The 13,407-nt window shown below is 44.1% G+C and overlaps 1 protein-coding gene across 1 annotated transcript in view; it reads right to left on the minus strand.

The window, feature by feature from the left end:
- Positions 1 to 13,407, minus strand: part of itpr2 (inositol 1,4,5-trisphosphate receptor, type 2) — a 306,596-nt gene that overhangs the window by 149,797 nt on the left and 143,392 nt on the right. Inside the window, exons 18-22 of the mRNA XM_072241562.1 lie at positions 12,276 to 12,461; positions 5,304 to 5,555; positions 3,682 to 3,826; positions 3,318 to 3,468; positions 1,414 to 1,616 (exon numbers count right to left, since the gene is read on the minus strand). Of these exons, the coding sequence (XP_072097663.1) occupies positions 1,414 to 1,616; positions 3,318 to 3,468; positions 3,682 to 3,826; positions 5,304 to 5,555; positions 12,276 to 12,461 (937 nt within the window). The remainder of the gene's footprint in view (positions 1 to 1,413; positions 1,617 to 3,317; positions 3,469 to 3,681; positions 3,827 to 5,303; positions 5,556 to 12,275; positions 12,462 to 13,407) is intronic.

The raw sequence follows: 13,407 nt of genomic DNA on the forward strand, positions 1-13,407 counted from the left end.
TGAAGGGATACGGGGAGAAGGCAGGAGATTGGGGCTGAGTGAGAGATTGGATCAGCCATGATGAAATGGCAGAGCAGACTCGATGGGCCAAATGGCCTAATTCTGCTCCTAAATCTTATGGTCTTATGGTCTAAGGGTTGTAAGTAAATAAAGGGGTGATGAGGTGTCGAAAGGGTCAGGGAAAGAGTTCCACAGGCAATGAAGCCATGGCCAATGAAGGAGGTTGAGGCAAGCAGGAGACTGGAATCACAAGAGCATAGGGCTATGGAGAGGGAAAAGACTGAGATCAATAGAGTAAGGAGGGATCTGAAGAGAGCTGAAGTTGTAAAATTGCAAGGATGCTGGACTAGAGGTTGATGCATGTACGGTGCAGATGTAGGGAGAAGAGAGATACAGTCCAGGAAGTTGCAAATGCGATATCACCAACCAAGGAACCATGTGTTCCCTGCAGATGCAAGGTGCATGAAATCATGCAGTGGCACCGCAATGCGCTGTGGATGCAACACTGTTAATCGGGTACGTGCACATTATCACCTCATTTACTTGTACATATGTGGGGGGATCTAAAAACAGGGAGTCACCAATAAACCCAACAAGAAACTGTTTGAGGGAACAGCACTGATGCACACTCAAGGACGTTAGCTGAGCACGTGATGAAAAAAGAATCATAACAGGCAGACAGGGAGATGGGTGGAGGGAGGCTCCATAGACCACTTGTGCAGAATTGTGTGTTGCTGGGCTAGATAATTCTATGCAATCCAGAATCAAAATCACATTTATTATCACTGATTAGGTGAAATTAGTTGTTTTGCAGAGGTCGTACAGTGAAAAGACATAAAATAATTCTAAATAAATAGTACAGAGATAAAAAAGAATAATGTTCCAGCAAGTAATTAATTTTGCTAATTATTATTTATCGTTGTACATCAAGTTGCCTTTATTGAGCTTAATTGAATAGAAATCAAGAGCCCTCAGCCTGCAAGTCTGTTGCACCATTGAGTAAGATCATGGTTATTCTGTAGTAACAACTCCCATTCTCACCAATACCCTGTCACCTTTCACCTCCTTTCTCATCAGTGCCTATCTCTCACTGCCTTGAGAATATTCAAAGACTCTGCTTTCACCGCCCTCTGAGGAAGACTCACCAGCTTCTGAGAGGAAAAATCCTGCCTCATCTGTGTTTTAAATGGGTTACGCCATTTTTTAAATAGTGACCCTTAAGTTCTATAAACCCCCTCAGGAGGAAACCTCCTCCCCACTTCCACCATGTCAGGATTCCTCAGGATCAAACCTTCTCCAGAATTCAGGCTGCTCCTTACATGGTGATAATGCCTGCGATGAGGGAACATGCCGCCACATGCTGGCACTTTAAACTGGGCCAGTTAAAATGGAATTCAACTATCAAAAGCGCACCTGCAATATCTCGATTATTTTCAACTTTGTGTCCATAACGGTCACGTCCTCATTTTCTGAGGTTTGCACTTGTTTCGCCTGCCCACTCCTGGTGTGGGTGTCGTGCCCCTCTCCCAGAATTCCAGGTAAGAGAGACCCACGGCTCAGGACCATCTGCGTCATCATCTCTCCCACACCGTGGATTGTCCTGATCACGTTGTTCCCTGAAAGGTGGCACACGATAAGACTTTGTTTAAACCAAGGTAGCTTGCGTCAGCCAATCTATTGTTAACAGAAGTCTGTCTTTATCGGAGTCAGAATTATTATCACAGACTTAGATGATGTTAAATTTGTTGTTTTGCGACAGCGGCACAGTGCAAAGGCATAAAATATCTCTAAATTTTAAAAAATCACAAATATAAAGAAGTGGCACCAAATAAAATGATAACAGAGTTCACGGGCTGTTCAGAAATCTAGTGCTGGAGGGGAAGAAGCAGTTTCTAAATCACTGTGTGTGGGTTTTCAGACTCCTGTACCCCCTCCCTGATGAGAAGAGGGAATGCCCTGGATAGTGAAGGTCCTTAGTGATAGTGAAGCACCTTTACTTTTATTTCAAGAATGGAATCAAATGGAATTAGCCCATGAAACTGAAGGATCAGCCCATGGGCTATGTGAAGCAATTCTGCTGTTGCTACTGGTGCATCAACTCCTTTCTCATCAACCAAATGGCAACTAGTCTCACGCTGGTTACTTTATAGGTGAATTGTTATCAATGGAGTTTTGTTCCATATCTCTAGTCCACAACTACTTTTTTTCCCTTTCTCTTTCCTTTATGCTCTCAGCTCCACTTTCTTGTTTGATTTCTGCTCTTGTGACATGCGATAAAGTGAACATAAAAAACAAGTTTTATGCTTCCTCCTTGATTTGTGAAGAAACTTTAGGTCACAGAAGCATCAGGATCCTACAATACTTATTGTGAAGTGCAGGTAGATAATCATCTAATCTAACAGCAAATGCTACACCAGCAACTATTTTCTTTTCAAAGGTTTTTCTCATTATACTTGGAATACTTCTTTGTACTGTTCCCTTGTCTTTTTGTGGGCTTCTGCAATTTAGAACTTTACAAGCTGGGAAGAATGCAGAGAAAAATTATGTAGATGTTGAATAAACTCTTCCCAGGCTTCCAGCCAGGTACAGGTATCGATTTGATGGCAAACTCTGCCATCTTCATCAGGGATGATGTCCAGGCATGTCTAGTCCAGTGGTTATATATACCCTTATCTTCCGCTCCTCCTGATCGGGTAGTCCTCATCTAATCAGGTTTCTGCTCTCCCACCGTGTTCATAATTGAATTCCAGTACTTGCTTAGAGCAAGACCTTTGTCTTTGTTAAAGTTCTTATCCTCTGGTTTTATTGCAATGGCTTCCTTCACTGCAGCACTGTAGTTTTGTGCCATCAAAGTCAATCCTATGGCCATTGTGAATGCAATGTTCTGCAACTGCCGATTTCTCCAGGTAACCCAAATGGATTCACCTCCTGTGGTCCTTGATGCGGGTTTCCACCGTGCATCCTGTCTGGTCAATATACACTGCTCTAAATCCTTATGTGGATGTTGCCAGGATTTCAGGGGACTGGGTTATAGAGAAAAGTTGAGCAGGCTAGGACTTTATTCATTAGTGTGTAGGAGAACAAGGACTGATCTTATAGAGTTAAATAAAATCACAAGAGGTATAGACAAGGTGAATGTACAGTCTTTTTCTCAGGATTGGGGAATCAAGAACTAGAGGGGATAAAGTTGAAGGTTAGAGGGGAGAGATTTAAAAGGAACATGAGGAGTAACATTTTCATCCAGAGAGTGGTCAGTGAGGTGGTGGACACAGCTACATTAACAACTTTACAAAAGGTACTTAGCGCTCTGAACTTACCCCCATCTTGAAACTTGCTTAATCTTTCTAAGTACGAGGCTGTGGAATTCTGAACACAGTCTAGAATGGCCAGCAATGTTCTTGTTAGCCTCAGAAGCTCACTAAAGCTGTAGAACCCAAAGTATATTAAGTTCCGAGCCAAATTCACCACCTGGAAAAAAATCCAAAATGATTTGGTTAGTTGACCAGCACTGAATAACACTTACGAGGGAAGTGGGGCAGTGGGGAATTGTAATTGAAACATATCGGGCTTTTTCTCTTTCAACTTTAAATTCTGGGATTGAGTTCCCAATTTTTACTGCAGACAAAAGGGCAGTGGATTTTTAGCAGAAGTCACTGAGTTACTCCATGCTCTGTTACGCACCTCGAATGTGAGCTTGATTTTTTCCTTGTCTCCAAAAGGAAATGGCTGGGTTACCACGTCCTTCAGGTACTCCTCCACAAAGTCCATCGTGAGAGCAAACTTGTTCTTTTTGTCATCACGGGACATGTCTGTGACTGAGTCGTACCTGTCCAGAGATCAGAACCTTTAAAGGAGATGCTTCAACCGGCATCAAGCAAACCACAAATTGCACAGCTATCACACCATAATACCAATATATAAACACAAAAGATTCTGCAGATGCTGGAAAGCTAGAGTAACACACACAAAATGCTGGAGGAATTCAGCAGGTCAGGCTGCAGCTATGGAGGGGGATAAAGAGTTGACATTTTGGGCTGAGATGTTCCATCAGGACTCAAGACCGATGTACACTATTGTAATACCTATGCATTACAGCTACGTACCCAATTGTGTCCTGAGGAAAGGATGCTGAGTGCCAAATGCAGGTCAAAGCAAAACATTTAAAAAATATCTTATTACGAAAACACTTCCATTTTCTATTACTTTATTTCTTAAAACTGTTAAACGTAGGTTTGAGGAATTAGGAATCCTTTCTTCAGAAAGCACACTCTAAATGTCTAGGCAAGGTGTGTAAAGCCACGTTATAGAAAGAAGCCATTTTGCCCATCTGGTCATTGGTGGTGTTTATTTTCCACAAGAATTCTCTCTCCCCCTTGCTTCTTCCCTACCTGCAACCAACTTGCTCATTCCCTTCTCTATTACAGAACAAACGTCCCTTTGGGCGTCACATGATGATGACGATGATGATGTCGACTCAGACCTGAAAGGCCAGCGTTGGGCATTTTCATGCCTTACAGGGCGTAGTTCGAAAGGCTGTGTGGGGCGCTACTCCTCGCACAGACATTTCGCAGTATTATTTTACAAGGCCGAGTTGCGAGCTCGACATCAACCCGACGCAGATGGAGAGTGCGCACGGGGGCGGTCTGTCACTGGATCGAACTCGGGAACCTCCGTTCTCCAGCCCGGCGCTGATCTCACTGCCCCACCAGCCGACCAAAGCACCACTCTAATAGGGTGGCACGGTAACGTAGCAGTTAGTACAATGCTTTACTGCGCCGGCGATCAGGGTTCAATTCCCACCGCTGTCTCCAAGGCATTTGTAAGTTCTCCCTGTGACTGCGTGGGTTTCCTCTGGGTGCTCCAGGTCCCTCACACAGTCCAAAGAGAACGGGTTAGGGATAGTGAGTTGTGGGCATGTCGTACTGTCTCCGGAAGCAGACTGCCCCTGAGTGCATCGCTGGACAGTGTTGGTCATTGATGGAAATGATGCAGTACTGCAGATGCAGCCGAACCCGATCTTTATAAGGCTGCAGCATAAGTCCTTGACACTTGAACTCAAGCCTCAACTAGCAAACATGCCATATACCTTCTTTAACCCTCTATCAACCTGTTCAGTTACTTTCAGGGAGCGAATGGACTTGAACCCCAAGATCACTCAGTATATCAACACTGTTTAGTGTCCTGCCATTAACTGTGAAATGTCTCTTTACAAATGACGCCCCATCAACTAGTTGCTGTGTTCTTTTGATGCAGATGTTGGGAGGTGCTACAGTTGAGACAGACATATAGCGTGGAAAACATACTCGTGAATGGTGATTTTGGTGGGGATTTCTGCCCACAGCCGGGCGTACTTCACGGGGGTGGCGGACTCCTGAGGGTCCCGGTCCACGTGCATGTGCAGCATCAGTCGGCAGAAGGACGCGCGCAGGTCGTAGGGCAGCTCCTCGTCGGACATGCAGCGCAGGATGAGGTCCACCCCCAGCTGAGTCGAGATCTGGTCAATAGCCAGGTACTGACGGTCGAGGCACATTCTGGCAAAAAGGTTCAGCTGGTACCTGTAGGGCAAGGACGTGAGTGAGACGGGTGCGGGTGATGACCAAAGACAGTGTCAAGTCTAACGCAGAACATAGAACCGTACCCTTCAGCCCACGGTATTGTGCCGTCACAATCACAATCACAGAAAAGTACAGCACAGAAACAGGCCCATCAGCCCACCTAGTACATGCAGAACCACACAAGCTGCCTATTCCCATCGACCTGCACCAGGATCACAGAGGAAATGTGATAGAGGTATACAAAATTATGAACGATATAGATAAGGTAAATGCAAGCAGGCTTTTTCCCCTGATGTTGGGTGGGAGGTCATGGGTTAAGGGTGAAAGGTGAAAAGTTTATGTGGAAAATGGGTGGATACTTTGGAGTACTATGTCCAGTTCTGGTCGCCTCACTATAGGAAGGATATGGAAGCATTGGAAAGGGTACAGAGGAGATTTACCAGGATGCTGCCTGGTTTAGAGAGTATGCATTATGATCAGAGATTAAGGGAGCTAGGGCTTTACTCTTTGGAGAGAAGGAGGATGAGAGGAGACATGATAGAGGTACACAAGATATTAAGATGAATAGATAGAGTGGATAGCCAGCGCCTCTTCCCCAGGGCACCACTGCTCAATACAAGAGGACATGGCTTTCAGGTAAGGGGTGGGAAGTTCAAGGGGGATATTAGAGGAAGGTTTTTTACTCAGAGAGTGGTTGGTGCGTGGAATGCGCTGCCTGAGTCAGTGGTGGAGGCAGATACACTAGTGAAGTTTAAGAGACTACTAGACAGGTATATGGAGGAATTTAAAGTAGGGGGGTTATATGGGAGGCAGGGTTTGAGGGTCGACACAACATAGTGGGCCGAAGGGCCTGTAATGTGCTGTACTATTCTATGTTCTATGTTCTATAATAGGAATGCCTACCACCCATATACCTATCCAAGGTTCTCTTAAGCATTTAATCGAGCTTGTATACACCATATGTGCTAGCAGATCATTCCACACTCTCATGACCCTCTGAGTGAGGAAGTTTCCCCTCATGTTACCCTTAAACTTTTCACCTTTCACCCTTAACCCATAACCTCTGGTTGTAAGTCCCATGCAACCTCAGTGGTAAAAGCCTGCTTGCATTTACCCTTTTTATACCCCTCAATTTTCTAAACCTCTATCCAATCTCCTCCCAATCTTCTGCATTCCAAGGAATATAGTCCTAGCCTATTCAATCTTTCCTTATCACTCAGGTCCTCTAGACCCAGCAACATCCTTCCTCTGTACTCTTTCAACATTATTTATATCTTTCCTCTAGTAGGTGACCAAAATTGCACATAGTACTCCAAATTAGGTCTCACCAACATCTTATACAACTTCAGCATAACATCCCATCTCCTGTACTCAATAATTTGATTTAGGAAGGTCAATGTGCCAAAAGCTTTCTTTATTACCCAATCTACCTGTGACACCACTTTCAACAAATTATAGACCTGTGTTCCCTGATCCCTTTGTTGTACCACACTCCTTAGTGCTCTAGTGTTCACTGTGTAAGACCAGCCTTGGTTGGTCCCTCCAAAGTGCCACACCTTGCACTTGTCTGCATTGTATTCCATCTGCCACTTTTCAGCCCACTTGTCCAACTGGTGCAAATCCTTCTGCAAGCTTTGATAGCCTTCCTTGCTGTCCACCACACCCCAACCTTGGTGTCATCTACAAATTTGCTGATCCAGTTAACCACATTATCATCCAGATCATTGATATAGATGACAAACAACAATGGACCCAGCACAGATCCCTGCGACTCTCCAGTGGTCACAGACCTCCAGTCACAGAGGCAACCATCTACTATCACTCTCTGGCTTCACCCACAAAACCAATGTCTAATCCAATTTATTATCTCATTTTGAATGCCCAACGACTGAACCTTCTCAACCAGCCTCCCATGCGGAAACTTGTTAAATACCTTACTAAAGTCCTGAGTAAATACAGATGCAAAAAATCCATTTCAGATCTCCCTATCTCTTTTGCCTCCACAAATGGATTACCATTCTGATCTTGCAGCAGACCAATTTTGTCCCTTGTAATCCTTTTGCTTTTAACATATGAAATTTGAAAAAGAGAGGCCGAAATCCGATGTGTTGGGATTTCAGCGGAGTAAAGGAAATTATAGTGGCATGAGAGAGGAACTGGCCAAAGTTGACTGGAAAGAGACACTGGCGGGAAAGACGGCAGAGCAGCAGTGGCTGGAGTTTATGTGAGAAGTGAGGAGGGTGCAAGACAGGTATATTCCAAAAAAGAAGAAATTTTCGAAAGGAAAAAGGATGCAACCGTGGCTGACAAGAGAAGTCAAAGCCAAAGTTAAAGCAAAGAAGAGGGCATACAAGGAAGCAAAAATTAGTGGGAAGACAGAGGATTGGGAAGTTTTTAAAAGCTTACAAATGGAAACTATGAAGGTCATTAAGAAGGAAAAGATGAACTATGAAAAGAAGCTAGCAAATAATATCAAAGAGGATACTAAAAGCTTTTTCAAGTATATAAAGAGTAAAAGACAAGTGAGAGTAGATATAGGACCGATAGAAAATGATGCTGGAGAAATTGTAATGGGAGATAAGGAGATGGCGGAGGACCTGAATGAGTCTTCACTGAGGAAGGCATCAGCAGTATACCGAACACTCAAGGGTGGCAGGGAAGAGAAGTGTACGCAGTCACAATTACGACAGAGAAAGTACTCAGGAAGCTGAATAGTCTAAAGGTAGATAAATCTCCCGGATCAGATGGAATGCACCCTCATGATCTGAAGGAAGTAGCTGTGGAGATTGCAGAGGCATTAGTGATGATCTTTCAAAAGTCGATAGATTCTGGCGTGGTTCCGGAAGACTGGAAGATTGCAAATGTCACTCCGCTATTTAAGAAGGGGGCAAGGAAGCAAAAAGGAAATTATAGACCTGTTAGCTTGACATCAGTGGTTGGGAAGTTGTTGGAGTCGATTGTTAAGGATGAGGTTACGGAGTACCTGAAGGCATATGACAAGATAGGCAGAACTCAGCATGGTTTCCTGCCTGACAAACCTATTACAATTTTTTGAGGAAATTACCAGTAGGCTAGACAAGGGAGATGTAGTGGATGTTGTATATTTGGATTTTCAGAAGGCCTTTGACAAGGTGCCACACATGAGGCTACTTAACAAGATAAGAGCCCATGGAATTACGGGAAAGTTACATACGTGGATAGAGCATTGGCTGATTGGCTGGAAACAGAGAGTGGGAATAAAGGGATCCTATTCTGGTTGGCTGCCAGTTACCAGTGGTGTTCCACAGGGGTCCGTGTTGGGGCCGCTTCTTTTTACATGGTACATCAACGATCTGGATAATGGAATAGATGGCTTTGTGGCTAAGTTTGCTGATGATACAAAGATAGGTGGAGGGGCCGGTAGAGCTGAGGAAACAGAGAGTCTGCAGAGAGACTTGGGAGATTGGAAGAATGGGCAAAGAAGTGGCAAATGAAATACAATGTTGGAAAGTGTATGGTTATGCACTTTGGCAGAAGAAATAAACGGGCAGACTATTACTTAACTGGGGAGAGAATTCAAAGTTCTGAGATGCAATCGGACTTGGGAGTCCTTGTATAGGATACCCTTAAGGTTAACCTCCAGGTTGAGTCGGTGGTGAAGAAGGCGAATGCAATGTTGGCATTCATTTCTAGAGGAATAGAGTATAGGAACAGGGATTTGATGTTGAGGCTCTATAAGGCGCTGGTGAGACCTCACTTGGAGTACTGTGGGCAGTTTTGGTCTCCTTATTTAAGAAAGGATGTGCTGACGTTGGAGAGGGTACAGAGAAGATTCACTAGAATGATTCCGGGAATGAGAGGGTTAACATATGAGGAACGTTTGTCTGCTCTTGGACTGTATTCCTTGGAGTTTAGAAGAATGAGGGGAGACCTCATAGAAACATTTCGAATGTTAAAAGGCATGGACAGAGTGGATGTGGCAAAGTTGTTTCCCATGATGGGGGAGTCTAGTACGAGAGGGCATGACTTAAGGATTGAAGGGCGCCCTTTCAGAATAGAAATGCGAAGAAATTTTAGTTAGGGGTGGTGAATCTATGGAATTTGTTGCCACAGACAGCAGTGGAGGCCAAGTCATTGGGTGTATTTAAGGCAGAGATTGATAGGTATCTGAGTAGCCAGGGCATCAAAGGTTCTGGTGAGAAGGCGGGGGAGTGGGACTAAATGGGAGAATGGATCAGCTCATGATAAAATGGCGGAGCAGACTGGATGGGCCGAATGACCGACTTCTGCTCCTTTGTCTTATGGTCTTATATCTGTAGGATCCCTTAGGATTCTCCTTCAGCTTGTCTGCTAGAGCAACTTCATGCCTTCATTTAGCCCTCCGGATTTCTTTCTTAATTGTTGTTTTGTATTTCTTGTACTCCATAAGCACCTCATTTGTTCCTATTTGCCTATACCTGCTATGCACCTCCTTTTTTCTCTTAACCAGGGTTTCAATACCTCTTGAAAACCAAGGTTACCTACACCTGTTATCTTTACCTTTTATTCTGACAGGCACATACAAGCTTTGTACTCTCAAAATTTCACGTTAGAAAGCCTTCCACTGACCAAGTACACTTCTGCCAGAAAACAGCCTGTCCCAGTCTATACTTTCCAGATAATTTCTGAGACCATCAAAGTTGACCTTTCTCCAATTTAGAATCTCAACTCATGGACCAAACCTATCTTTTTGCATATTTACTTTGAAACTAATGGCATTGTGGTCAAAGATGCAAAGTGTTCCCCTACACAAACTTCTGTCATCTGCCCTGTCTCATTCCTAAATAACAGATCAAGTATCGCGCACTCTTTCGTTAGGACTTCGACATACTGATGAAGAAAGCTTTCCTGGTCTCATTTGACAAACTCTATCCCATCTGGTCCATTTACAGTATGGGATTCCCAGTCACTATGTGGAAGGCTAAATCACCTTCTATAACAACCTTATGTTTCCTGCAACAGTCAGCAACCTCTCAGCAAATTTGTTCTTCAGAATCCATCAGACTGTGGATGATCTGTAAAATAGCCCCGTTAATGTGGTCATATCTTTCTTATTTCTCAGTTCAATCCATAACACCTCACTTGTCGAGTTCTCCGGTCTGTCCTGACGGAGCACTGCCGTGACATTTTCCCTGACTAGTGACGCCACCCTGACCATCCCAGGACATTACTACCGTTAGGGAGGAGGGACAGGTGCCTGAAAACTCACACTCAGTTTCTTCCCCTCCACCATCAGATTTCTGAATATCTCACTGAATATACCCATTTTAACTATATATTTATTTTTGTTGTAATTGTTATGCCTTGCATTGTACTGCGGCCACACCCAACAGATTTAAGTGATAATAAACGAGATTCTGATTCTGAATCTGGGTACCCCCTTCCTGCTTCCCTGTTCATTATATCTTTCCATACTTCATATTTCCCTTCTACATTGAAGCAGGTCATTCGATCTGTCGAGCCTATTCCTGCTGCACATAGCAATCCCATCCTGCCACTGATTTTCTCTGTACCCTATTCCCTTCACATTCTCATCAGCTCTGTTAACCACCACCCCCCCCCCAAACACTGGAAGAAATATACAGTGCCCAAGTCATCGAGTCACCTGCGCGTCTTTGGAACGTGACCCGGAGGAAACCCACGCAGTCACGGGGAGAAGGTGCAGCACCAGGAATCGGGATGCTGAGTGATGGTCTGCCCACATTCCAATGACCACTTCCCCACTTCCAATCTTACCTCGGACCCTCAGCAAACCTATCCCATATCTAAGGAAGGAGGTGCTGACCCTAGAGAGGGTCCAGAGGAGGTTCACACAAAATGAAAGGTTTAATCTATGAGGAGCATTTGATATCTCCGAGCCGGTATGAGTGGGGTCTCGTTGGATATCTTCCCCAGATACTGAAAGACCTGGGTAGAGTGGATGTGGAGAGGACGTTTCAATTGCTGGGAAGGTCTAGGATCTGAGGGCACAGCCTCAGAATAAGGGATAACTCTTTAAAACTGACAGGAGGAGGAATTTCTTCAGCCAGTGGTGAAGCAGCTGTGGAATGCATTGCCACAGAGAGCTCTGGAGACCAAGTGATCGGGTATATTTATGACAGAGATTGATAGGCTCTTGATTGGTAAGGGAGTTCAGGGCTACAGGAAGAAGACAGGAGAATAAAGTCAAAAAAGAACCAGCCTTGACTGAATGGTAGAGCAGGCTTGATGGGCCAAATGGCCTAATTCTGCACCTATGTCTTATTCTGTCTCTCTGAGGCTGCTACAATTCCCTGAAGCACCCTGAGGTCCCACCCCTCCTTACTGCTTATCATCTCACCCTAAAAGCTCACAGCATCCTCCCCTCGCCTGCCCCGACCCTCAGCACGAACCCTGGATCCTGATTGGTTCAGACACTCGCTGCCTTACAAAGTAAATGTCACCAACCCACCAATTACACCAGAGATCCTGGTAGGGAGGGTCTCCACCTATCAGGACCCCGACCCCCCCCCCCAACTCACTCTACACTACAGGCAACAGGTTCACTTGCTAATATAAGGCCAAACATTGATGTATTTTGTTCAACCAAAGATGTAAGGAACAGTATCAAATGTGTGGAGCGAAGTCACAAATCAGTCAGCAGTACACTAAATGATAAAAAAAAAAGTTTTTTTGGGGGGTTTTTTTTGGAATTTAATTTTCTGATTGCTAAACAGAAATTACCTGTAGTAGGTTAAAATGTCATTTTCTTCTTTGTTGCCCTCCTTCGCTTCCTGAGCAAGCTGACGGATAGACTTGCCGTGAGGTTCCTTGTCTCCGTCTATCCAGTACAACCAGACCTCATCGTCTTCACCATCCTCCTCAAGCAGAGAGCTCTCAATGCTGAAATCCCCACGATTCGAGAGCAGCCTTTCAAAAGGGGCACATTGACACCAGACACGTTGACACTTGGGATTACAGAAGAGTCAGGGCTTTTGTAACAGATTATTCCTTTGTATACACAATGCATCTTTTCAAAAAACGATTTTTAAATTTTTTTTTAACTAAGGGAATTTTTCAGAGGTAATTGTGATGCAGATACAGCTCGGGCCCATAACAGAAACTAGCCTGTCCTCTATTTGTGCTTCTTACTGTCTTGGTAAAGCAGACAGCAAAATGAAAGCCCCCACCCACCCTGATCATTCTTTTGTCTCCCCTCTCCCATCAGGCAGAAAGCACATACCATTAGATTCAAGGACAGCTCCTATCCTTATCATCCCCTAGCATAAGATGAACTCTTGACCTCTCACTCTAAAGGTCATAGCCTTGTACCTTATTGTCTACCTGCATTACAATTTCTGTCTAACTGTAACACTTCATTCTGTTATTACCTTTCCCTTGTATTGTTGTAATTAAATGATCTGTATGGATGGCAAGCAAAACAAAGAGCTGCACTGTGCCTTGGGACATGTGCCGATAGTAAACCAATTTACCATTTCAGATCATCTCCAATCCTCCCAACTCAACAAAACTGAAGTCCAAAGTATTTAACAGCATCACCCATTGAAAGTCATAGTTGCTGAAATTGCTTCTTTATGAAATAAAAATTGAAAATGCAAGAGAAACAGCAAGTGGTTTTGATCACTAAGCTTCAGATTGGCACCAATGTTATGGCTTGGCTTTAGCTCCGTCAATTAAAATTGAAGTGGTGATGGACGTTTTGTGAAGACATTTATGGATATTTGCAGTCCTGGATCTTCTCTGTATACTTGAGATTTACCTGGAATAAATTTACTGTTGGCAGGTGGACTGAAAAAAACAGAGTTGCATTGATAACCATGAAGGCAGGTGAACACTCGATGATTGACGCAGTGTT

This window comes from Mobula birostris, chromosome 23 (assembly GCF_030028105.1).
Source record: "Mobula birostris isolate sMobBir1 chromosome 23, sMobBir1.hap1, whole genome shotgun sequence".
Classification (NCBI taxonomy): Eukaryota; Metazoa; Chordata; class Chondrichthyes; order Myliobatiformes; family Myliobatidae; genus Mobula; species Mobula birostris.